The sequence below is a fragment of the Hirundo rustica genome, chromosome 3 (assembly GCF_015227805.2).
Source record: "Hirundo rustica isolate bHirRus1 chromosome 3, bHirRus1.pri.v3, whole genome shotgun sequence".
Lineage (NCBI taxonomy): Eukaryota > Metazoa > Chordata > Aves > Passeriformes > Hirundinidae > Hirundo > Hirundo rustica.
The window spans coordinates 42883225-42909054 of NC_053452.1; the positions used below are offsets into that span (position 1 = coordinate 42883225).

At 43.3% G+C, this 25830-nt stretch overlaps 2 protein-coding genes across 2 annotated transcripts; one reads left to right on the forward strand and one right to left on the reverse strand.

The window, feature by feature from the left end:
• Window positions 1-6749: 6749 nt before the first annotated feature.
• Window positions 6750-13522, reverse strand: PSMB1 (proteasome 20S subunit beta 1). Its single transcript, XM_040059590.1, has 6 exons — window positions 13355-13522; window positions 12067-12174; window positions 10564-10645; window positions 10011-10140; window positions 8354-8460; window positions 6750-7028 (listed from the first exon to the last, which is right to left on the reverse strand). The coding sequence occupies exons 1-6, from the start codon at window positions 13462-13464 to the stop codon at window positions 6843-6845; spliced, it is 723 nt and encodes a 240-aa protein (XP_039915524.1). The 5' UTR covers window positions 13465-13522; the 3' UTR covers window positions 6750-6842.
• Window positions 13523-16285: 2763 nt separating this feature from the next.
• TBP (TATA-box binding protein) lies at window positions 16286-25830 on the forward strand. The gene is made up of 8 exons (XM_040058796.1): window positions 16286-16347; window positions 17998-18239; window positions 18894-19225; window positions 20280-20367; window positions 22277-22368; window positions 23392-23559; window positions 23858-23952; window positions 25166-25830. Exons 2-8 carry the CDS (start codon window positions 18186-18188, stop codon window positions 25243-25245), a joined length of 909 nt encoding a protein of 302 aa, XP_039914730.1. The 5' UTR covers window positions 16286-16347; window positions 17998-18185; the 3' UTR covers window positions 25246-25830.

Here is a 25830-nt window from a genome sequence, read left to right on the forward strand (position 1 = left end):
TTGCAGGGCTGTTTGTGAGCTATTCTGTGACTTTTCTTTAATAGCAGTTCTTTGAAATTCTGCTGCTCCTGTAATGGGGGTTGAGCGCAGTTGCGTCACTGTTGTGATGGTCTGTCAAGCCATCTAATTGGTTTGTCTCATTAAAACTTACAATTGGCATTTACAAGGCAGCAGTCCTGTAGTCCAACACTGTAGCTGGAGACACACTGGCTGACCAAGTGCTTACACATGAGTTTTGGGATGTGGATGGAAAACCGCGTCTCTCGTGAACTCCTAAGATAAAGCTTGAATGTATCAGACCACCGCTGACTTCACCTGCTCTGTAGTGAGACTGGCTGGAGGAATTCACTTAAAATCAACAAACAGGTGGCTTTTAATCTCCAGTTCAGAGCCAAGACTGCTGGGCTCTCAAACAGGACACTCAAGGGGCATCCATTGCTGCTGGATAGCTTGGCCTGTTGGATGCTCTTTTGTTAGCAAGAGTGTGAGGAGGAATTGGTGCAAGAAAAGGGCAGATTTGCATAGCCTCTGATAGAAACTAAATTCTTGGAGTAGTTCCAAAATGCATTTTGGCTTTGAAGGGAAACATTAGTGAAAACAACCTTCTACCTGTGCAGGTCAAAATATTACGTAAAACACTGCAAGTGAATTCTCTTATGAGAAGTTTATTTTTTATTTTATTTTTAATCTGAGGCAGCTGGTCAAAAGGACCTCACTTACTTCAGGAGGCTGATTCATTGTACTTTTTAAATTTGAATTGCACTGATAACTTCTGGCAGTGTAGTTAAATTTATCTGAGAGCATGAATTGGAGTTCAGAGCTCTAGGTTTGTGCAGAGAATGAGTATCAGTGTAGCTTTTCTGCTAACTCTGGACTTAAACTAAGCACTGGGCTGAAACTAAACGACCAGAAACTCCTGTTAAATGTTTGTCCAGGAATTTTATGGGTTAAATTAGGCATGTGAATGCCAGCATATAGATACTGCTTTGGCCACTGTAACTCCCCAGCTCCTCAGAGAAGAGCATCTTGTCTGTTTGGTGCTTCACTGTGTTTGATGGAGAGTGTCCCTTTGACAGAGAAGCATCTTAACAGAGGTGAAGGGCACCACAGCCACTGACTTTAAAGGCTGTAGAGACAAACAAAATACATTGAGTGGTTTAGATGTAGCAGCCTGTGCTGAATCAAGAGTCTCTCTATTCAAGGCTCTAAGCTCAACAGCTCTGCACTGAGGGCCTGGAGAAACGAAGGGGAAACAAGGTACTCCAGGCCCTGTGCAAACACTTTTGTCTGCAATTGAGCTACGTACCAGCTGAAAACGCTTTGCATCACCCTTTAAAATGATTTCACTTCAAATTTTATGGGTTAGCTCAGGGTAAGCACTTCCCTTGGCTTTTGAGAAAAGCCATAAAAACCTAGAGTTTGTGACTTATTTTAAATCAGAGAATGAAAACATATTGCATGGCCCTTCCAAAAACAAATTATCTTTAAATTTTAAAAATCCCATCTAATTGTCATTAATCAAGCCATCCCCTGTGCTAATAAGATGGAGGCAGGGAACAGAATGCCATTCCAGCTCAGGCAGCTGTTGTGCATGTCAACCGGTTTCAAAACGCTTGGCAAAAGTTGTAAATGCAGTTCTAATGAGATTGGCTTGTCTGCAGCTAGCAAACACATACCAGCCGCACCAAAATGTTTGTTTGCCGTGGGACTAAGTGGAGATTGTGTTAACCGTTCTGCATTCAAGGGTACATGTCAAGAAAAGTTCAGATCAAGCACAAGGCAGTGACACTGGAATGCAGATTTCTCCAGAACAGTCACTTATATAAACCCTGAAAAAACCCTTCCACATCAGTTCATGGGTTTTATTGTGTGTGGGGAGTGTTTGCCCATCAGGACTCTTGACTTCCTGGCATCTCACAGAGCACGAGGTTCTCTGCAAAGGCTGCAAAAGCAAGCTACAAACAGAAGTGTGTTTCCTGCTGGGATGTTCGAAGATGGGCTGGGAGGGGACCCACTTCCAAGGCATTCTACAGCATCTCTCACCTGTCAGGTACCCCCAGCTGGTTATGGCTCCATCAGCCACCCAGGCGGAGAGGAGGTGCTCCGCTGAGCCACCCAGGGGCTCCAGTGTGGGAGTGTAGCCTTGAAAGAGCAATGACCAGCATGATGGTCCACCCAGCCTGACTGCCAAGCTCATCACAGCCAGTTCCACAGAGCCTGGTTAACCAGAGCTTTGGTCCAGAGGGGCTGCAATCCTCTTCAGCTAAACCACATCTGTGGGCCAGGCACTGTGGGCGTCACATACCCACACCTGGGTGGGCACCTAGGTGAATCAGCACCTTGGTGACTTCTTGTAGAACCATCAAGGAGACCACCAAGTCAGTGTAGCTGCAGAAAGCTAAGCAACAGAAATACCTACATTTCAGAGAAGCCAAGTCTCAGGAAAGTCAACAGCACTTCACCTCAACCATGAAGTATCTATGTTACACCACAAACTTCGACACCTTGTTCCTTTTCCTCAGCACAAAAGGGAATCCTGACTTTAACTTTCCTTTTATGGTTCTTTGAGCTTAAGTACAAAGGACTGGTTAAATTTCTGGTACCGTGACTACTCTCCTGCCAGTAGCCCTTTAATCTGTGTCTTGTGCCAAAGAATATTAATTATTGTAGGCTACAGTGAAGTCCATCCCTACCCCCACTTGAGCCTCTGAAATGAACAGTGAAGTTGAACTTTGCCAGCAACTGTTAGGAAAGGGGCCAAGAACAGCCTAACAGGAAAGATACTCAGGATTTTTTGTTTGTTTTTTCTGCTAAACCATGTTTTTGTAATTATGAATACTTTGTTGAAATTGCTTGGAAAAAGAAGTACACAGAAAATGGTCCATACTATTAAACTAACTACATACTAGTGTTGAAAGAATATAAAACTGGTCTCACTCTGTTGCACTCACACAGACAAAACCCCTTCTCAGAAGAATTTGGCTTGAGAAGAGAGATCTGGAGACAAATCTTAGTTAACTTCAGGCCCATGTGCCTTATTGTCTGGTTTACGACTGCCCCAAATGGCCTAAAAGCAAAGGACATTCACGCTAAACAAAAGCAATGGCTGAAAGAAAGAGAAAAGAGGAATTTGAAAGCTGTCATTTCCAAATCCCTTCTACTCAAAAGTTGGTTCCTGACTTTCGATAAGGAACCCTGAAAAAGGCAGCAGTTACTTCATGCTCCGAAAAACTATCTTCAGGTAGACTGGAGAGAAGCAGGACTATTTATTTCTCTTGGATTCAAGTGAATGATGCTGTAATCAGTTCCCACTTGCTCCTGCCACCTTTCCCCAAGCTTAGTTTGTAAAATCCTGTATTGCTAAATATAGAGAAAAAAAATTGCAAAAGCATCTTTCTAGGATGCATGACTACAGGGTATCAAAAAAGGTTTATCAAAGGTTGAAAACTACTACTTTCCCCCCCAAGTTAATAAATATTTAAGAATATAAAGGAGTAAGATGCAGCAGGACCACTTCAAACTACTGTACTTCATACAGTGTTTTATAATTTCCATTTAAATGGTTTTCTCTAGTCAGCAGCCTGGTCCTGGCTCCTATCGCACTAAGGCATATACAGTGGTACAGGCATATCTCAGTGCAAAAGGAAAAACATCACCCTACAGTGAGAAAGCTCGGTATTGGGTTGGTATAACAACATCTTGTGATTCAGCCTCAAGAAAGTCTTGGTTTTTGTTAAAAGAAAATCAAACTTAGCCCTGCCTGATATGGAGAACTAACCTTTTAGAACCACATACACAACATTTATGTTCTATCAAGCACTTCCACTTTCCGTAGCAACAAGCTTCCTCTTCGGTACATAAAATGGACTTGATGCATAAACAATATTGCTGAAAACATCCAAAATTTGTAAAGAAGACTTTGCTTCACAAGCCCAGTTTTTAAGGCTGCTTGTGACGTTGTACAGTCCCTTACACAAGCAAGGGTACGCAGCCACTTGGCTGAGATCAAAACAAAGCCTCCCATCTCCTCCACAAACAGTCCCACCAAGCGCGTTACAGTGGGGCCGTGGGCACTATGTGTGGCTATTTCCACCCGCCCCGCGGGGAATTGTGCCGAGACCTGCGACAGCAAGCAGCTATTGCCACCTTAGGGCGGCCCTTAGTACTGCTGCAGGTGAAGTGGAGCCGCCGGCCCCTGCTCTGGTTGTACGCCCTTAGAGCTAAGTGCTCGCTGCAAGGTTATTCCAATCCTGCAGCGCACCCCTCTCTCGAAAGGTACGCACAACAGGTTTAAAATTAATAAAAGGTTTTCAAGACGAACATTTTTGCTCTCCCTCCTTTCTCTTACATAAAATGATATTAAAGACATCTAATCCCCATCCAAGCAGATCTGCCAGACCCAGCCCTTTGCTTCTAGCACCCCTAAGTGGCACTGTTACAGTTGTTTTGCCTACCTGCACCTCTGTAGCCTGCCTAGACAGTTCTGTAAACACCTAAGGCTCAAAATGCTTCACAAACTGTTAATTTACATTGTAGATACAGTGCTAGATGAATGCTAAGCTGATTTACATATGGGAAGTACAGGCATGGAACTAAGAAGAGCTGCAGACAGTCAGGGCCTTCCCACCTTTCATCCTGAGGTGATGACAATCTTCACAAAGCAAGCTAGGGAATGTAGTGGATTAAAAAAAATGCCTTTCATCCATAACATACATCTGACATTTGGGATATTTTAATACTAATGAGCAAGTAACTTCTGTCTGAGCAGCCTGTGAATACTTTTGTACTCACACATCTCCTGTCACTCCTGCAACTTCTCACTCAGAGCACAAGCCGTGATGGCATTGGGGCAGGGCATAACTGGAAAGTTAAAAACGTGGGAAACAAACCTCCCCATCTCACTGGTTCCAAACCCACCCACAAAGGGAGTGAACACAGAGCGACATTCTTTGGTGAAAGAAACTTGGTATTTTCGGTCCAGCTGTGAAAAAGCTTCTTTTCCCTGCTGGTTCTTTAGCTAGCTGTACTCCGCAGGGAAATCTGAAAAGGAGACAAAATCTCGCATTGGTGCAAATGCACCAACAGGATGGCACTGACACAGTGTCAAGAAATCAGGTACTTGCTCTTGTACTTCTGAGACCGCAATGACACCTGAAAATTCTAATCACCTTGTGTTTCTCCTGAGAGAACATACAGAGGCAAGCCTAGCCACACCAAATTAATTCCTAAAATCTGCCAACATGCATTTTTTTTGGATGTAAAATCTATCCTTAAATATAAGAGTAGCCAAATTTATCACAGCTTTTGAGTTAAATCACTGAAACTCTCCTACGCGTCTGGTGTCCTGCAAGAACATTAAATCAGTTCATGTGGAAATTCGATAGTTTCCCTTGCTTGTTGCTCTTCATTGTTCAGACCTTACATATCGCAAACAGAACTGCCCAAAGGCAGACACGTCAATTTGTTATCCACTCCTGCTTTCCTTTGCAACTGAAACACTATTTAGTTTCAGTAGATTTCAACAACTTTGCGTAAAGCTCCAACAACCCATTGTGAAACGCTTGAGCAATTCAAAATAAATCTGGTACCAGAGAGCTGAGTTTAAGGTGCTTTAACTTAATTTTACAGACGTAACAGAGCAGGAAAGAACTGTTCCCTCCTTACCCGGCCCAACACTGGCACCCAGTGGTCAAGTACCTTCACAAACACGGAAAGTTGGTGGATTTTCAACAACGCAGAACACAGCCAGAGTCTGTTTAAAAGCACTAGTTGTTCAATTACTGAGGTTCAAAATGCTACCCACTATCTAAACTGTCTAGGAAGCCTGAGGCTGATGAAGATCAGCCAGAGCTAGGAATAAAGCACTGCACACAAAATGCTGTACTGAAATCAGCCAGTCACATCCAAACAGGAGACAACGCTACTGTAGGGTCAAGCATGTCAGCAAAATTGTTCTTTTAAGGAACTAGTATGCCACCTGAAACAACGAGATATATGTCCTTTTTTAAAGAGCTATGGGCTGTGAAAGGACTCTTGGACAAGATAAAATTACCTTGCCCTTGATGATGCAGCTCTGTTTTTCTGAAGCCAATTTCCAGGAGTGTGATACAGCACATCAAACTACACTTGATGCAGCTACCCAAGAATCAAAAGCAGCAGTAGGGCTAACAAAGGATCCAGGCATTAAAAGGCACTCACTCCATTCTAACTTATTTTCCATCAGTAGCCACGAGGAGACGATTCAAATTCTGGGCATCAACCAAACAGAAACACACAGAGTCCAGATGCAGAGTCCAGGACTAAACTCTGAAAAGACCCCATGTAACCTTCTTTCCTCTAACACAGTGATACTGGTTCCAGATGATCCATAGGGCCTTCGCAAATAAGCACACAAACTCAAATGCCAGGACAGCATGTCAGAGAAATAACAGAGAAGACAGGAGAAGCAAGCTATGAAGCGCAGAGAAGACAGCATGAACAGAGCAAATGTTTTACTCGCTGAACCAAGGCTGGACTGAAAGAATTATCAGAATAGTCTGTGACCCTAAATTTTAATACTCCCCCATATTGCAGCATAAGGGATTGTGAGAAAGGGATGAAACTTGCATTAGAATCAGACTGATCGATTAAGATTAAGATGAGAGGAAGGAAACTGACTTGTAACTTTTAGCTGCTTTCTTATCACAAACTGCTCTGGTTTCTAAAAAACACAATTTCTAACAAAGACAAAATACTCAGCACCACAGTAGTTGAACTTCTGGAAAAAAAATTTATTAAGACAAATGTCTCCATAACACAGGTAAATTGTACATCACGGACAACTTGCTTACACACAAACAGAATTAGTCTTTTCGTAACTGGATAGTTTCCTCTTTAATTCCATCTTTTGTGACAATGCAAATCTTTAGTGCATCCCCAGTGTACACATCTCTCTCAGCAGCAGAAATGAAGACATCCTTAACCAGCTGCAAAGCCTTTTCCAGGGTCAGAGGTACATGTTCCACATTTTGCATGTTCTTGAAGCCAATCTAAGAAAATATGAAAATGCATTTTATCCATCTTATGAAAAATGTTTGTCTCTGCACTAGAATGAACAGATTTAGATGAATTAAAAAGAAGAAATAGCTTGTCTATTTTAAAAACCCCAAAGCTGAAAAAGTATTCCTCCACACAGTTTATAGTTGAAAGCTTTGCCAATACCAATACTATTAGAAAACTAACTAGAAGCAGATCCAACATAAAGCCAGCATAGCTCCTCCTGACCATTCAGCAAGATCACATTCATGCAAGATCACAATGAACGTTTGGATCTGATCTAATTCTTCACAAACTTCTCACAAGGTTGGCAGTACCAGAATTGCACACAAGCCTCTGGTCACTTGCAGTTAGGAGCATATCTTAAAAGCAAATATTCCCTAAGATACCTAGACTTCAAAACTAAGTCTATACTGGAGCATATCTGGTCCTACTAAATAGCCTAAGTTAGCTCATAAATATAAGTGTCAGCTTAACCACCAGAACAGGTAAAGGAGAAGAGTCCCATGTTTGGCCTGAAACCCATAAGCAATAAAAAATTACTTATGACAACTTGATTTTTGCAAAACGTATTTTCTTCAGTTAATAAAGTTTTTTAAAAAAAGGAAATATTCTGTTCCTTTCTCATCTGCTAAGAGTCAGGAATGCTTACTACTTTTCTAAGCACAAAAGTTGTGTTGACATCAGGTTCAAGTGACTAAATACCAACACTAATTTAAAAAAATTAGAATGAGTAAAACATGCTTTGGTATTTCTCCCATTTAATCATCAACGGCGTCAACTAAATACGAAAACATTCTTTAACAATTTCAGATCTAGCTGAATAAGTTTCACTCTTACTGAAAAATGGTATCTGAGTTGTACAAAACTGAAGATTTAAACAAGGGTATGTTAAATGATAAAATGTATGTATTAATTATATCTTCTTAATTTGTTATTATTTCCTACTAAGGAATAGGCATATTTATGTTATCAGCCAAGAAAAAACTCCCAAAACAGAGAAAAAAAATCCTCCAAACAACTTCTAGGATAAACATAACTCCCCAATTCAAACATTTCTGTCTTTTAAACAGGCACTGCACTATTAATAATGTATTAAAAACCTGAACAGATCCCAAAGCAAAATTTTGATTTCTCCTGAGAAAGCAAAGTGACATAATTTATAAATGTATGGATTGCCAGATCCTACCCGGCTAACAGATTTAAAACTTCTCTCGAAAGTATTATTCTCCAGAAGTAAATCTACATTAATTTGACTGCCACAAATGTTTACTGAGATAAGGAAAAAACCAAAACAAAACCCAACAAGCTATTTTACCTGGTTATCCAGCAAAGGCTGCAACATGGCACTTGCTGATCCACCTGCTTTGAAACAATCTCTCTCATAGGAGCCCACTGGATCAAAGCTATAAACTGCTCCCTTCCCTGAAAAAGAAAAAAACTAGTACATAATCACAATTCAGGAAGATACTCAATACTGACAAGCATTTTCAACAAAACCAGCTCTGTGGATAAGCAGTGTCTGGAACACTGCAGTTCCCAGGAAACCTTTACCAAACAACACCGTTCACGTGATGGTTTTTACAGAAGACTCGCTATGGCTGTGGCCTGGCACAATACCCAAAGTTATTTTCTTTATGTTAAGCCACAAGCATGCTTCAACAGATGTTTCTTACGGTACTTACGACAGAAAAAGTGCTGATGCAGAATAATCAAAGCAGAAAAATGTGCTAGAGTGTAGCGCTGCACCAAGAGCCCCAGGGGTTCCAAGGCTAACACAAACAAGCAGCTCAGACATTGCTCCTGAATGATGCATTTCTTGAATTACCTCCAGAAAGCATGCTTGGATGCCTCTGCATTGCACTCCCAGAATCAGGGATGATACTCTTGCACACTCCTCTCTGAAGCCAAACCAGGTGATGCAAAGTTTATGGCTTGCACCATCAGAGATACAGACACACTGCAGCTCTCAGGCACTGGGGTTTGATGAGGACATGCCAGTCAGAATGCAGCAGCTAGCCAAGCCCAGCCCTTCTGTTCAGACAGGCTGCACCCGATTCAATTTACTGGCCAGTGTCTTGGCAGCAGAGCACAGGAGCTGAACAGCCCTGAGAAAGCCAGCCAAATCAAAAATCAGTCTTGCTGGACCCAGATTTAGTCCATGCAAGCAAACCTGCACTCTGATTCTTATCACCTGCTACAGCAGCCTTATAATCCAAGATTTACCATTATGTGGGGCAGACTAATCCCCTGCCAGATCCCACAAATCACAGACAGGTCTTAGCAAGACTGGAAAAGCAGTATAACTTAATGGGAAAAACAAACTGCAGGGAATGGCTAAAATTATCCTAACAAGACCACCGCTGAGCTCCTTCTCAAAGCCAGAGAACATAGTATTTCAGTAACTCAACCAAATCACTAGACAGGAGCCCAGTAAGTTCTGGAAGGGCTGTACATTAAACTACAGCTTCTGTGTAGAAGTCATGACTTTCATCAGGTTAGTTAACATTCAGAAATAACTTTGTAAAAGCCTGTCTCTGGAGTAAGTCTTCATATTAAATAGTGTTTACCACATTCACAGGTCTCAGTGAAATACACACCTTTACTGGCGAAATCTACTTTAAAGCTGCAATTAAAAAATCCAGCAAAACAGTTCTAAAATTTTCCAGTCTAAAGTATGAATTATTTCACTTCAGAGATTTTATTTGTAATCAAATAATTTTAACAGAGCTTTTAGACTTTCAGACCTTCAGAAATGAAAAATCAAGTGAATAACAAAACCTAGGAAACAAGCCAGATACGAAATATGTATTTGGTCTGTGTAAGTACCACAATGCCTAAAGGCAGGTGTTAGGAATAGGAACATAACTTTGTTTTTCAATCAGGACACCTGAGATGTAAAGGGATAGCTATCCACACACAGAAATGCAGCCTCTTTCTTTTTTTCCCCCCTCTTTTTGTGTTTCAAGTCTTACCTTCTTCATCAAGTCCACCGATTATATTGTAAACGTAGTAGGGAAAGAAACGTCGGGAATACAGGATTGTAGACAGCATCGCTGCAATAGCCCCTGTAGTCATGGTCTTGTTGTTGGAATGCTTGTACATCTGCCAAGAAGAAAGTCAAACACTAAAGCTGACATTCAATCAGAATTACATTTTATGGAACCTCACTACAGAAGAATCTGAAGCTAAGCAAAATTATTAATCAGCACAGTTAGTGAAAACATGTTGGTCTAAGAGTAAAGCCTTTATACAAGCTGAAGATAAACATATCTTCAAAGTTTTGTAATTGATAGGTGTTGCCTCATTAACAATATCCTCTCCAGTTCTTCCATTCTATAAATGTGTAGTGCCACACTTAATAAGAACACAGCACCAATTTTCCTTGCCAGGTCTTTCACTAGCAGAACAGCTATGATACAAACACTTGAATAAAAACAGAAGAAGTTATATTTAAAACACATATTATCTGTCTCAAGCGTAATATTAAGAATCTAAGTTTTTAAATATAGTAAGATGCATAGTTACCTTTAATCTGGCTTCAATAATTTTAGTAAGGGTAAGGCAGTCCCCATGGAAACCAGTGCATCCAATGACCGTTCGTTCTGTTCTGAAAAACGTAAAATTTTGTTGCAATTTTAGATGTAGCATGAACTACAGCAATTTTGTACACAGTGGGTTATTATGAAAATACCAAATGTCTTTTCAGTTTTTCTAGTGCTGCCAAAAACAGTTGTCTAAAAGGTAGTAACAGATCTGTAGTGTACGAAAGGCACCTGCAACCTACATCTTGGAGAGGACTCAATAAACACAGGACCAGGCAGATGTCTTTCTTCAACCCACTTATTTCTTCAGCTGTCAGGACTGACAAAAAGAAATTCTCCATTTTTTAATGCACCCCTGACTCCAGCTGTAGCAATTCAGTCTTGCTAGAGATCTGTTGTTTTACACTGAGTAGCCAAAGATCCTATCACTCAGTCCAGTTTTTACTCCACCAGACCAGAGGGCTGCATTAAGCTTGCACAACGGTTACCTGACATGCACGGCTTGAGTGGCTTCTGCGGCAGCACAAACAGAAGTCATCTGGCTGCAGGTGCACTACAGAAGCTTAGCTCTCTGCTCAGTTCTGAAATGTTTATGAACCCTAACCACGGGAACACACACTTGAAATTTTAATTCTAGGATACAGAAGAATATAGAAACATTAACACACAGAGACCAACCCAAAGCAGTCATTCAGAAAACATCTTAAAATCTTCTCTCAGCCTGTCACTAGAACTACACAAAGCCACCGTGTGCAGTATGCATACTGTACCAGACTAATCTCCATCTGGACAGTATCAGAGTCAAACACCTAGTAGTAACAAGTTAGCCAGCAGAAACCAAAGTTATTTTGATTTCATGTCATCAGTTTAGAAAAAGAAACAACAGCCCAAAAGAAGAAAAATGTTTACCTAGTTGATGACAGCCTATGAGGCAAGCACTTGCTGCAGTAAAATAAACATAAATAACATGTAGCTGTAAACCAAGGAGATACTACCCAGGTGACTCAAATTAAGCATAAAATGGGCATAGAAAGTTCAACTATGGAACTACTGATAGGTTTACCTCTCCTAAAACAAACACCTCTATAAAGTGAAGAGAGATACAGTACAACTGGCAGCAGCGAGCACACTTGTGTACCATCAACAGATCTCCTGATGAAGCAGAATGAGTTATCACAGAATTAAGTTTCGCTACAGCCAAGTTAAAAACTCTGCTGATTACCCAACCAAAACCCCCGGCGTTCAGGTTTGTATCATGCTAAAAATGTTCTGTTCTCACTTCAAGAGCATGAAACAAGATATCTGGCTGTATTTACAACATCACATCACATCCTGCATTACAGCAAAGGTCACAATGAACTCCAAAATCCACTTTGTTACTGCTCCTTTTCTTCTAAGAATTCTTGCTTAAAGCAGGAGGCAGGTGACACGGCCAGCAATACAAAAGATCCTTCATCTTTTTCAATCCTTGCAGCTCTGTACTTACAGCTTGTAGCATTTTGGACTGTCCCGGGAGTGAATTGAATAGCCTTCACTCAGACGCGTGTCAGAGGCAACAATACTAAAGTCTTCTCCAGCAATTGCCAGCACAGTCCTTAAAAAAAGAGGATTGATAAATCATGACCCTCAGCACAAGTATTTTCTTAGGCAACACACAAACAAACGAGACAGTAATTCTACATCCAGACCCACATTTTGTCAAGCATCTTACATTCCTTCCCATGTTTCCCACTATGCACATCTCCACTCAACACCAAAGGAAGAAGACACTAGACAGACTGAAGAAAATGTATGCGTGTGACCCTCTACTCTGATTTAAACTGTATGGAAACTTGGTAAAACAGAGACTACACCAGGCAAGAACCAGACTCAATGGACGAGGTATTTTATATGCCTGGTAACGGCTCATCCTTCTAAAACAAGCAAAGTACAGAGCAACAGTATCACTACACTTAAATAAACGTCACTTTTAAAATCTGGTGTTATTACTTCCTAACTAGTTTTGTGATCAACACAACACAGGTGTACTACCATTAAGTAACAAAGAGATGCCCTTTAAAAACCAGTAGTCACCATAAGAAAAAAAAACCATGCCACCAACTCAGGTGTGTAGAACACCACCTGCCTTTTAACAGTTACAGTAAGGCAGCATTCAACCCAGTAACACGTTCACTAGCAACAAGGTAAAGAGCAATGACCATACACTAAAACACAAGAGCTTCCACCTCAGCACTTCTTCACGCTGAGGGTGGCAGAGCACTGGAACAGGCTGCCCAGGGAGCTCGTGGAGTCTCCCTCTCTGAAGACATTCAAAACGCACCTGGACGCGTCCTGGTGTCACCTGCTCGAGGTGACCTTGCCTTGGCAGGGGGGTTGGCCTGGATGATCTCCAGAGCTCCTGTCCACCCCTAACAACTCTGTGATTCTGTAAAAGGGCCATTACCTGGGTTTCCTAAGCCACTATAAAGGAGCAACCCTGCGGGGAACAAAAGATGCGTACTTTAAGACCAGCAGAAGTTTAGGGAGCCCTCGTGTTCCAAGAGCCACACGGACAGGCAAGAACACCCTGAAAGGCTGCAAGGCCTCAAGGCAAGCCCGAGCCCAGCTCCTCCTTGTGCTGCCGCTCTTTCCCTACAAAGAGGAGACGACAGACCCGCGCTGAGCACCGAGGGGAGGCAGGAGTAAGGCGAGGCAGCCCAGCCCCGGCGCCGCTCTCCCCTGGGCCCCGTGCCGAGGGCGCCCCGTCCCGCCCGCTGCCTGCCCGGGCCCCTCACCCTCCGTTGAAGGTGTATGGCGAGAAGCGGTACTGCTGCACGGGCGCCTCCAGCCCGTAGCCCGTCTCGGGCCGGGAGGGCCCGTATCCGTATCCCGCGGTGGACAGCATCGCCGCGGCGCGATCGCTGCTGTCTCACGGCGAAATGGCGGCACCGGAGGCGGAAGCGGGGCCGCTCTGGGAGGGCAGCGCCGCCTCCCCTCGGCCGCTCTGCCGGGCGCCGAGCGCCGTGGCCTGGCGGGAGGGCGGCGGCGCCGCGGTGGAGCCGAGCCCGCCCGGGCCCCGCCCGCGCAAGGTGTGTGCCCGGGCCCCGGGCGGCTTCGGCTCTCGTCCGAGCGCCGCCCTGTCACCTGCGTGCCCGCTCCCGGGAACACGCAGGCTGGTCAGGAGCTGTGGTGAGGCCGCCACACACCCCTCGTGTTCCGGCGGGCGGGCAGCAGGGTGGCTCCTGCTCTGGAGGGGAGATTGCCTTTGGGACCGCTGTGAAGAGTTGGAAGGGACCTTAAAGATCATCTGGTCCTGTCACGGGTAGGGACACCTTTCACTAGACCGAGTTGCTCAGAGCTCCATCCTGCTTGGCCTTGAACACTTCCAGGGGTGGGGCATCCACAGCTTCCCTGGGCAGCCTGTGCCAGTATCGCACCACCCTCACAGCAAATAACTTCCTCCTAATTACCTAATCTAAACTGTCTGTCTTTCAGTTTGAGGCCATTGCCCCTTGTCCTGTCCCTACATGGTCGTGTGAAAAATCCCTCTCCACCTTTCCAGTAGGAGGCTCCACCCTGAAGCCTGCTCTTATACAGGCTGCATAATCAAAATCATCTCAGTCTTTCCTCGTACAAGAGGCGCTTCACCCCTCTAAGCATCTTGGTGGCCCTCCTCTTTTCCAAATAGGTCCAGGTCTTTCTTGAGCTGGACACAGTACTCCAGATGGGGACTCACCAGGTCCTCGAGGTGCGCTATGGGGTGTGGTGCCAGGAACCACGGCACGAGTGGAAACAAGTAGGAAGGGCTGGGACAGCACTTTGAAATGGTACTAGGGGAGAAAGACAGGGCAGGGACAGTGAGATCCAGGGAACACATGGTGCTCCTGAGAAGTGTGTTGCCCTGCTTGGGAAGCACAGCTGTGGTGGCTGCAGTCTCCATGGGCACTGTGCACACAGCGGTGTGGAGCTCTGTACAGCTCCACTGTGAGGAGCCACAGCCTCTGTGAGGGCCTGCTGCACTGTCAGGGACTCCCAGAGATTCACAGGATCTGGAAGGGACCACAGCGGGTCTTCTGGGGCAACCTTTCTGCTCAAGCAGGGTCATCCTAGAGCACCTGGCACAGGATTCTGTCCAGGTGGTTCTTGAACATCTCCAGTGAGGGAGACCCCAATCTCTGTTGGTTGTTCCAGTCTGTCACCTGCAGTTCCAGTGCTCAGTCACCTGCACAGAGAAGTTCTTCCTCATATTCAGGTGGAATTTCCCATGTATCAGTTTCTGTCTGTTGCCTCACGTCCTATTGCTTGGCCCCACTGAGAAGAGCCTGGCTGAATCCTCTTCACACCCACCCTTTAAATATTTATACACATTAATGAGGTCTCCTCTCAGTCATCTCTTCTCGAGGCTGAACTGGCCCAGGTCCCTCAGCCTTTTCTCGTGAGCAGATGCTCCAGTCCCTTAATCATCTCTGTAGCCCTCTGCTGCATCTGCTCCTGGAGCTCCATGTCTCTCCTGTCCAGAGAAGCCCAGAGCACTCCAGATGTGCCTCACCAGGGCTGAGTAGCGGGGCAGGATCAATATTCTGGCAATGGTCGTCCTAATGCACCCCAGGATAGCAGTGGCCTTCTTGGCCACAAGGGCACTGCTGGCTCATGGACAGCCTGTTGTTCACCAGTGTTACAAATGAAAAGCTAGACTTGCCAATAAATCAAGCAATATAGCCAATTTATTAATTTGTTTGATATAAGTGTGAGCAATAACAGCGCTGAGTATGTTGTGGAGTCTCTGCCCCAAGCAACGCACAAATTCAGTTCTCGAGCAGAAGTCTCTTATACCATTCTAGGCACTTCACTTCCCCAAATTTTTAGTTATTTTCTACTTGCTTTTCTTCATGATCAGCAGTTGTGGTTTTCAAAGATCTGTCAGAGAGGTGGTCCAAGATGGTCTTCTGATGTCTCTCCAGCCTCCTATTCTTCTTTGTTTAAAATGTCTTTTTCCATTAGCATTATTTTTGGTTATACAGTTTGCTTAAACAAGCATATATATTCTGTTAGTCAGCATACATTTTGCCAGTCTCCTAGCATGTCTCAATAAATGTCTTTTGTAGGGCCCCCTTCCTCAGGTATTACAAAACCCAAAGTCAGCACGTTAAAGATGTTTTTATAGGAGTCTCTTCAGCTCATGCTGGTTTTACTTCCCCTTGTTAAGTGATTACAAATTCTTCCATACTCAAAAAGACAATTTATAACTTGTATAAAGAATATTTTTAAACTTATACTACAAAGTAGTTTAAAGCTTATATTAATTACTTGCAAACAGTTACAATTTTATCGTTAAAACAAAATGTTAGCTAAAAGCCTACTGTTTTATAGTTGCCTTGCTAAACCCCACTTCCATGCCTTACTCAGCTAAATTTTAAAACTCTTCTTTATAATAATCCCACGGTCTCTGTCCACATGGCTCACAAACACACACACCATAGGTGGGTGCTATCTGATTGACACAAATCACAATCTGATTTCTCACACCAGGACCCCCAGGTCCTTCTCCGCAGTGCTGCTCCCCAGCAGGTTGGCTGCCAGCCTGTGCTGGTGCTGGTGCCGGCGCTAACGCCTCTCCGGGTGCAGGACCCAGCGCTGTCCCGCTTTGATTTCGGAAGGTTCCTCCCCGCGAAGGCTCCAGTCCGGCTGGCGGCGGGAAGTGACGCGCCGGGCGCGCCGGTGGCGCGGGGGCGGGGCGCGGCCGGGCTCCGGCGGGCGCTGAGCGCGGCGGGAGCGGAGCGAGCGCCAGGTACCGAGCGCCCGGTACCGAGTGCCCGGTACCGAGTGCCCGCCGCTGCCCCGCGGCCGCCGCTCGCCCCCTGCCCACGGACGGGCCGGTGGGGCCGCGATGGTGCGGGCCGGGCCGGGCCTGGCGGGCGGGGACGGTCCGCGGGCCGGGCTCGCTCCGTACCTCCGGGGCGGCCTGAGGCGCGGCGGGACTCCCGCGGCTCGCAGGCGGCGGCCGCCTTCCTCTCCCCCGCCGCGGCTCGGGGGCCAGCGGCGGCCGCGGGATGGGCGCGGGCAGCGGCGGGACCCTGCGAGGGCGGGCGGGGGCTGCGCGGGGCCGGGGCCGGTGTCGGATGGGGAACGGGGAGGGCTGGGGGGCGCGGGCAGGCTGTGGGCGCACGCCGGGCGCGGCTGTGGCCGGTGGGGAGCCCGAAAGGGGCCTCGGGGGTGGGCCGGGGCCTCCTCCGGGCTGTCTCCCGCTTCTGGACTCTGTTCCCTCGAGCAAAACGTCGCCCGACGTTTTTAAGTGGAGATCCGAGCGAGCCGCGTGAAGTGGATACGACAGGGACCTCCGCCTAGACGGTGCCCTGGCTACAGGTTTTGGCAGGCCTGGTATCCGTCCAGCCTTCTTGCTAAATAGCTCGGCTGTCGAGGAGTTGACTTTCTTTCTTCCAGGATAATTTTTAGGCTTCTAATATACCCGCGTTGTAAAACCTGGGTGTTCTGCTTGATACCTTTGGTGAGGGTAAAGATGATAATATCTTATGGTCATTGGTGGGAAGAAGCAGGCCTTTTTAGCTGAAATATAAATATTACTGGAATTCTGAGCTCTTATATCTTAAAAAAAAAAAAAGAGAGGCTGAGTAGGCTGTCTCCAAATTTTGAGGTGGCCTACCTCTGGCCTGATAATGACCTTGAGTATTTCTCAGCAATAATTTAGAAACTTACAAATTAATGGGATAATATTTTATATCATTGGCGTCATAACACTTAAATCCTCCACTCCTGATTTTTATTTCCGTAACACAGCAAGAGAAGTATAGTTAAAAAATAAAAGAAAATCGTTGTATGTTTCACTTGTATACTGGAAATTAGTTTTTGCATATTTCTTTTTTCCCCATGAAATGCATGTCATTACAGTTTGAAATCTGTTAGTGTTTTATTTTATGGAATTGGATGGAAGAGGTTTTCCTAGCTCTGATTTGAGCAGTGATGCTTTTCTCATAAAAGAAAAAAGTAATCTTTGGAAGCCCAAACCTTAAAACGGCCAGGAAGAGACTTACAAGCAATGTGTCAGTAAGCTTCTCAGGTAGTGGTCAGGGGAATTAAATTCTAAAAACATCAGTGCTTTTGCAGCTAAAGCGAAGCTTGGAGTAGAGTGAACATCTACAGCTTGAGCTGTTTGTGCAGGAGGGTTTGGTTTAACAGAGGCCTGCCCATGTGAGTCAGGTAACCTGCCAGGGACTTCAGCAGAATCATACTGCAAAGTTTCTATGGAGTGTGTCTGGAAAAGGTTATTTTTATGGATTGTGCATGCGTGTGTGCGTACGCGTGAATGTTCTTGTATGTATTTCTACGTGGGTGTCTCTTATCTGAGTCAGCAGCTGGTAGGTTTGCTTTGGGTTTGTGTTTAGATATTATTCTCAAGATATTACTTCTTTTTTCTTTCCAGGCTTTGGTTAGTGTTTTAGACTCATAACATATTCCTCTGAAGCTGATGTTTTCCTAACACTTTCAGCTTGGCTTTAAAAGCTACTTCACTGGAATGTTTTAAATGGTTAAAAAACCTCTAGGATTTGAAGTTTATTTAAATTAATTGAAGGAAACACTTCTGGCCTCACCAAAGAAATAACTGGAATCATGGATCAGAACAACAGTTTGCCACCCTATGCTCAAGGCTTAGCCTCCCCTCAGGTAAAAACAAGTTAAGATGCAACTATGATCTGAATTTCCTTTATGAACGTGTTTTCTCTTTCTAGGTTCACATTTTTTTGTTTGCAGGTCTGAAAAATTCTGCTAGGTATCGAATAATACTAGTATAAAGCAGAATTTTGAAACCATTGATGTCTATATCCAGAAGTATAAGAAACACTGTGGTTTCTTATACCCAGAGTGTAAGGATATATGTGGGATTTCTTAACAGGGTTCCTCTTAAGTTGAAACATGACTGACAAGTTGGAAAGATTAATTTAATTTTGGTGGTTTCTCCTTAAACTGTGTAGATAACGGATTGTTGCTGGGCTGTGAGTGCATTGGGTACAGCAAGCACAGTTGGTTTCAGACAATTTCAAGTTAAATTGTGGCTCAAAGTCGAGACATGGCTTGCAAGGTAGTGTGAGAAGCATGTCAATGTCCCTAGATTGCTTTGGGTTGTACTTTATTCTGTAGAACAGCTGCATTTCCAAGGATTTTCTGGTTTTAACAATTTACTGTTGTATGCTTCAGGTTTGATATGAGCCACTCACCTAACATAGATTTATTTTTAGACTACTCCTGAAAACTTTGTCTCTTAAAAACAAAATGAAGTCATCATGGTCTGTGGTTTTTGTGTCATGTTTTCTTCTGTAGGGTGCAATGACTCCAGGAATTCCAATATTCAGCCCAATGATGCCATATGGCACAGGACTGACGCCACAGCCTGTCCAGAGCACCAACAGTCTGTCCATACTGGAGGAGCAGCAGCGGCAGCAGCAGCAGCAGCAAGCAGCACAGCAATCCACGTCACAGCAAGCGACACAGGGAACATCTGGTCAAACCCCCCAGCTCTTCCATTCACAGACTCTTACCACAGCCCCTTTACCAGGAACCACCCCTCTGTACCCCTCTCCAATGACTCCAATGACTCCCATAACTCCTGCTACACCGGCATCAGAGAGCTCTGGCATAGTGCCACAACTACAGTGAGTGCCCCGTGTGTTAGTGCATCATGTCCTTTCTCAGACAGCCCTTAAAGACTTAGGACCAAAGTCACGTCAGGAATTAGGTACTGCATTTTGGTGGGAAGGGAGATCCTGAGGATTTATGAGCCTCCTGTTGCAATATGAGTAATTTTTACTTTTATTTTTAGCTTAGCTTCATTACTAAACCGCTTAGTAATATAAACAGTTTCTTAGTGATTTGTCGACGGTATATCTTTGGAGCATACCAGTGGAGGGTTATATGTGTCTTCATTTAATACCATTGTCATTTTTAACTCCTTGCACTTTAGGAGCTCATGATGTTCCCTTTTCCAATGCATGGCTAACAGTGAGTTTGTGAGAAGGGAAAAAACCCTAGAATTAGTTATAAGTTTAGGTATGGAAGTATTTTCAGTGAACTTCACTTTTAAAGAGGTTGTTTCAGAAATTTATGGAAGGGACAGAGAGAAATGGTTAATACCATGAATTGAAAGAGTAGTTTCTCATATTTTTCTTATTTTTTTTTTCCCCTCACTGAGGACTTTTAAATTTCAGGGTTTTCCCAGAAAACAATTTTTTTTATCTATAACTTTTTTAAACCTCATGGAGACCTGCTATCCCTTCTCCTGGCAATACATTTACCTCCTGTGTTGTTCCCACTTAGTTCTGCACCCTCCTCCTTGAAGGGCGTTGCAAGGAAAATTTCAGATGGTACTGTCTCACTTTCTGCTGTTTCCAGCAGCTTCCCTGATTGTGGTGAGGGCTCTCAGCATCAGTAATTTTTCCTGCCAACAGATTCTTCTCATGGGACACTTTTCATAACAGCTGACAGATAAGGAGGAATCAGCAATTATGCCTTAGGAGCATCTGCCCTACAAAACGAGGTTCCTGAGCTAAAACACTGCTCAGTGCTCCTGTTAGTAGGAAAGATGCCATTCAAACTTTCTTGGAGAAACAAAATAATAATTTAAAAAAAATGATTAGGCTTGGTTAAAAATGGGGAAGACACATGAATTTCTTATTGTGTTTTTAATATATTTTTCTGATCTGTCTTTAGGAATATTGTGTCCACAGTGAATCTTGGTTGCAAACTTGACCTAAAAACTATTGCACTTCGTGCCCGAAATGCTGAATATAATCCCAAGGTAAGAGAAATGTATTAAGAGTTCATCCTGTAACAGATATATTAAAGGCACAGGTTGTGGCTGCAGGCTGCTGCAAGAGACTGAAAAACCTACCTGCTGTGTATGCAGTGTTATAATGTAGTTAAAAGGGAAATCTTAGTAAACTTAGGACATTCAAATTTGTAAAAAGCATTTTTATTCTGAGGTAGCTGTGATGCGCACCAGGTTGTAAGTTGCTGGATTTAGAAAAAACCTCACCAACAGTGTAATACCACTGGCCAAGCTTTTTGTGGTAGAGCTGGCCTCTGCTGCTGTTCATGCTGGCTTATTTGTTTGTAGTGCTCAGTGAGCTCTTTTTGCGTATTACTGTGAAATGTCTTATGATGAAGTGTTGTTCCCTATCTCCCAACAAGGAGAAAGGAAAGAAGAATTCGAATCCTGGGCTTCTGCCAGAGCTGTGGTTTCCTCCACCTAGCTGCTCCTCTGGAATTCTTATGGTCACGGGGCATTTGCTAATTTTTCATAGTCTCGCTTCCCCTCTGTTCTCTCGTGTTCTCCTCCAATACTTCTGTCATCTCATTGCTTCTGATGGCTAAGTTTGGTGGAACATTAACATGGAGCAAAATTAAATCGACTTTTTTGTATATTGATTTCAAAGTTGCCTGCTGCTTCTTAATAGTAGTGGGGTTCTAAATAAGTGGCTTGTTTTTAGCTTGGGAAATCTGAACAACAGGAAAGGACCTGGAGCACTAAATCAAGAAAATCATTATTGCTTCATGTTTCTTTTTGGGTGACTTCTCTAGAAAATATTACCTTTGCAACAACAGTAGCTGGACACTAATAAAAGTTTAGATGTCTCATAGTTGAACTGGCTTGTCTTGGGAAGGCTTCAGTTTTCCTGGGGTGTGTGGGGTTTTTTTTTGTTTTAGCATATAGTATTTTGCCTCAGTTGACCTGAACTCTGCTCTCAAAGGTTAAAGCACGCATGCAGGCATATATAAGTGACTGTTACTGTAAGTTTATATCAGTGATGCTGTTACATAATTGTGAGTAAGATATTAGTGCAGCAAAAATTTGAGCATGCCTTGGTAACCCCTGAGGTAGGAGGTGGGTGGCTGTGTAAAACTTGTAGGCTGGAATAATCAATATGAAACACTGTTTTCCATGGCAGAGGGGTAGAAGGGTTATGTAACACATTCCTGACGTTTAGTCAGTACATTCATCTATCAAAGAAAGATGTTGCTTGGCTGTATTATTTAAGTCATATTTTGACAAATGTGCGGTTGGGTAACCCACGCTACCGCCTTGGTTATGTCAGTATAACAATTCATGGGACTGCAGGGTGAGCTGTTCCAAGTTAAATATAACAAACAAGGGGTTTTGTGTGTGTGTATGCCCACATCAGTTTCCAGTATCTCTTGTTTCAAGGAATTTAAGAATATTTGGAAATGCTTACTTAGAATAAAAAGCTACAGCTAATTGGGCTGCTGTGTGCTACTGTGGTAGCTGAGGCGAATTCTGTTTACACAGGACTTTGACCTCCAGCTGTTCTGTTTGCTGGTATTGTAACACTGTCCATTTTTTTGGATAGTCTTCCATCCTACTTGTAAGAAATAAAATTTCAACACAGGGAGGAATTTTTTTTAATTTGTTTTTTAAACTGTTTCTATTGCTCTGATGCAAATGTTAGCATTTGTATGTGGCATATGTAGTAATGAGAGATGAATAGGAATGCCTGGCTCTCCCTGTGTGTGCCTGAATGTACTTATGGTTTAAGCATTTGAAGTAAACTTTGAGTGATCTGTAAGTATGTTTGATCTTAGTCTTCCTTGCACTACAGTGTAACTTGCTTACTTAGATAATGCAGATTTGGTTTTAATGTAATGATGACAGCAGTATATCACTAACAGTCTCAATGCTCACACTTCAGCGTTTTGCTGCTGTTATTATGAGAATAAGAGAACCACGTACTACTGCACTGATATTCAGCTCTGGAAAAATGGTGTGCACAGGAGCAAAAAGGTATGTTTAGGCATTACAAGCAAACTAATTCAGGCTGTCTTTTCTTGTGTACCATGATGCTTGTTTATATATACCCATCAAAGTTGTACAGGTACAACTAATCTTGCTTCACAGTTACTTCGGATTGTACACATTTCTACAGAAAATGCCTGTTTATGATTAAAGGGACTTCCTAAGTTATGGGGAAATGGTAGTTCTGTTTCTGAAGCGCTTTCATTCAGTCTGATAAACTGGTTTGCAGAGGTTATTATATTCAATTTTTTTGCTTTGCAGTTATCTGCTTTTTATAATAATTTTAAAAATTCAGCAGCTATGCATTGGAACTGCTTAAAGTGTAAGGATGGTGACAGAAGGATTTTATATTTGAATAGCTTCATCACAGGACAAAAGCTCCAAATCTGGTTCCTGTAGTCTGATCTGTTCTTAACGTGACCAGTGAAGCACAAGAATTGAAAACCAAACATAAGCTTAACTCTGGTGGGCAGGAGAGAACTTCTGCTCTGAAGAAGCCTGCTAGGAATCCAGAAGAAGTAAACTAATGAGCAGAGATGAATGAATAGATCTGTACAGGGAAATACTTCTCTGCCTGGTGACACTTGAAATTCAAGTTGTCTTACTCTGCATCAGGAACAAACAGATCCTCAGCTGTTTACAAATATATTTTCTAACCATAGTAGTTCAAGGTTGTTCTGCAGTGAAAACTCAAGTAACAATTTTAATGTCCCATTAGAGGTACTCTGGTCAATGTTTTAAAAATGTAAAATGTATGGATTTATAATTTACTGTTTTGTGTCTCATGAACAGTGAATGCAACACTAATGATGTCCAGGAGCCTTTTACCAAAATTAACATGAAAACCAGTCAGTGCTAGTTGTTAATTTTGGATGTAAAAATTTTGCATGTGAACTCCCGTCTACCTCCACACAGACCTTTTCCCCCAGTTAGGTATTTGTGGTTTAATGCTGTTTGCTTGAAGTAATACTTAACTGAGGAAGTAATACGGATATCCTGTTCTCATTTCAGTGAGGAGCAATCTAGATTGGCAGCAAGGAAGTACGCAAGAGTTGTTCAGAAACTGGGTTTTCCTGCAAAATTTTTGGATTTTAAAATTCAGAATATGGTGGGCAGCTGTGATGTGAAATTTCCCATCAGACTGGAAGGATTGGTACTCACACACCAGCAGTTCAGCAGGTAAAAAAAGGCTTGCTTATCTTTCATTCTTGTTGAATACTATCTTAGAAAGTGACATCCCTTTGGATTATTCCCTTTCACTGCAGGGAAGCCTGCATCTTTGTTCCCATCTCTGCGCTGCCTCAGGTGTAACTGAGGCTGCCCAATGTGAACCTGTCAAAATTATCTTCCCTGCTACCCTCCCCAAGTTTCAGGGAAGTCGACATCTGCTCTGCCCAGTCCTAGACTGGGCCCAGAAGATAGGATGGAGCATGGGTCTGCAAGCACATTTAAACATTCTCACTCTCTTCTCTTGCAGCTACGAGCCAGAGTTGTTTCCTGGCTTAATCTACAGAATGATTAAGCCAAGAATTGTTCTGCTTATTTTTGTTTCTGGAAAAGTGGTTTTAACTGGTAAGTGAAGAAGTATCTTACTGCAAGAGGTGAGATTTAGACTGTATTATAGAGAACACACAGGGATATGTAAACTGCCAGGTACTTTTCCTTTAGAGATGACACTGCTGAGAAAGGAGAGTTTTAATAGAGTATTCCATGCATGGTGATGTTAAGGACACTTCCCTGTGCAGCCATCCAGCAGCCACTCTGGCAGTCAGTGCCACACCAGCTGCAGTAGGACCAAAGCCTCTTTGCAGTGGGCAGCTCCAGCAAAGCCAACAGGTTCCCTGCTTGACTCCCCACGCTCCCCACTCACACAGTCAGACCAGGTTTTCTTGAGGGCTCCATCAGGGTTTGTTATGCAAAAATTCAGCAGTTCAGGCCTCTTGCCTGGGGGTCCTGCACCCAGAGCTCAGCCTGCAGCTCAGCACTGCCACTGCACACAGAGCTACCTGCCCTATATTCCTTAACAGATCAGAATGCACAAAGCAACAGCACATTTGGCTAGATCAAAGGAATAATGATCATAAACTCAAGTATGCAGGTGCTCAAAAGCTGTAAGAAGGCAGCTGAACTTTCTGGCAAAATCTGAAAGACTGTTTCTGTGGCTGAGCATGTTTGACAGAGCTAGTTTCTTTGGCAGCCTGGCTCCTGGCTGCTGCCATACTCTGTGGTAGAGCAGCCAAAGAAGGGGAGATACTTGAGTTCTAGGACCTCCTCAGCCTCGGATGCTCGATCTGCTCAGTTCATTTCATCTCCTGCTGTGTGTTACTATGAAGAAAAAACCCACAAGACCCACAGACAAAGGGTGGATCATGTCCCTGCAGTGGGGGGAAATGAGGTCCTCTGCAGTGGTCTCCATTCCCAGACCTTTCTCCCCCTGATATTCACACTCTCAAATAAAGCTCCACCAGTTAGGCCTTTCTGCACAAACGGCCTACAGGGCTGTGCTTTGTTGTTGCATCTCCTGTGGAAATCATGTATATGAAATTCCATTTGCAACATAACTTTGTCACAGAGATGCTAGTGAAAGTTCAGCACTTGTCAGATTAAACAGAGAAGGCTGGTAATGTAAGCTCTCTATGAAATGTGTTTAAAAGGATTGTAAAAATAGGGACTTATGCATACATGTAGGTTTTATATAGAGTTGCATTCAAATGCACATTCTAAAAGCTAAAATTAAGTAGCTGGCAAAAGGTACAAACTAAGTTAATCTCCTCTCTTCTTCCAGGTGCTAAAGTACGAGCAGAAATCTATGAAGCATTTGAAAACATCTATCCTATTTTAAAGGGATTCAGAAAGACAACGTAACAGTTTCTACACATTTCAGAGAAATCAGGGGTATATTTTAAAAGGTATTGTGTATGGCACAGCAGTAACAAGAAATGGACTTCCAGTGCAACTGCAACACCAGGACTTGGACTATTTCCCAGTTAGTGCCTACTTCCCTGATGCTCAAGGGGAACTGTATTCTTGAATATGTCTACTGAGTTACTGTGAGTTGCTTTACTGGGCTGTTCCTGGAGCAGCCCCTCCAACTTTTATTTATATTCTAGCTTTTAAATAGTTTTAATGCCAGTTCTATTAATAGAAAAACTGTAAGTTGGTTTAAAGACAAATGCAACTGTGTCACTCAGTGTATAAACCACTTAAATTGCCATGTATATATGTTTTAAGTTCCTTCCATAAGACCATGGTTTTTATAATTTTCAGAACTTTAGCTTTTAAATTTTTTCAGTTTTAAATTTCTTTGATGCCAGACACATTCCCTCTTTCCAGTATTAAGCAAGATAGAATAAATTTATTAATTAAAATGGCTCACTGTACATATATATATAATATATACTTCTCTTTCCTTCTTCAGCTCCACATGTACAATAAACCCTGTTTATACAA

Bases quoted from the DNA above. Each gene is read 5' to 3' on its own strand.
- TBP (XM_040058796.1), top strand. From the start codon at position 18,186: ATGGATCAGAACAACAGTTTGCCACCCTATGCTCAAGGCTTAGCCTCC. The intron at 18,240-18,893 runs GTAAAAACAAGT...TTTCTTCTGTAG, and splicing joins AAGGCTTAGCCTCCCCTCAG to GGTGCAATGACTCCAGGAAT. The intron at 23,953-25,165 runs GTAAGTGAAGAA...CTCTTCTTCCAG, and splicing joins TGGAAAAGTGGTTTTAACTG to GTGCTAAAGTACGAGCAGAA.
- PSMB1 (XM_040059590.1), bottom strand. From the start codon at position 13,464: ATGCTGTCCACCGCGGGATACGGATACGGGCCCTCCCGGCCCGAGACG. The intron at 10,646-12,066 runs GTAAGTACAGAG...TACGTTTTTCAG, and splicing joins AGTCCAAAATGCTACAAGCT to AACAGAACGAACGGTCATTG. The intron at 10,141-10,563 runs GTAACTATGCAT...TCTTCTTGGCAG, and splicing joins TTATTGAAGCCAGATTAAAG to ATGTACAAGCATTCCAACAA.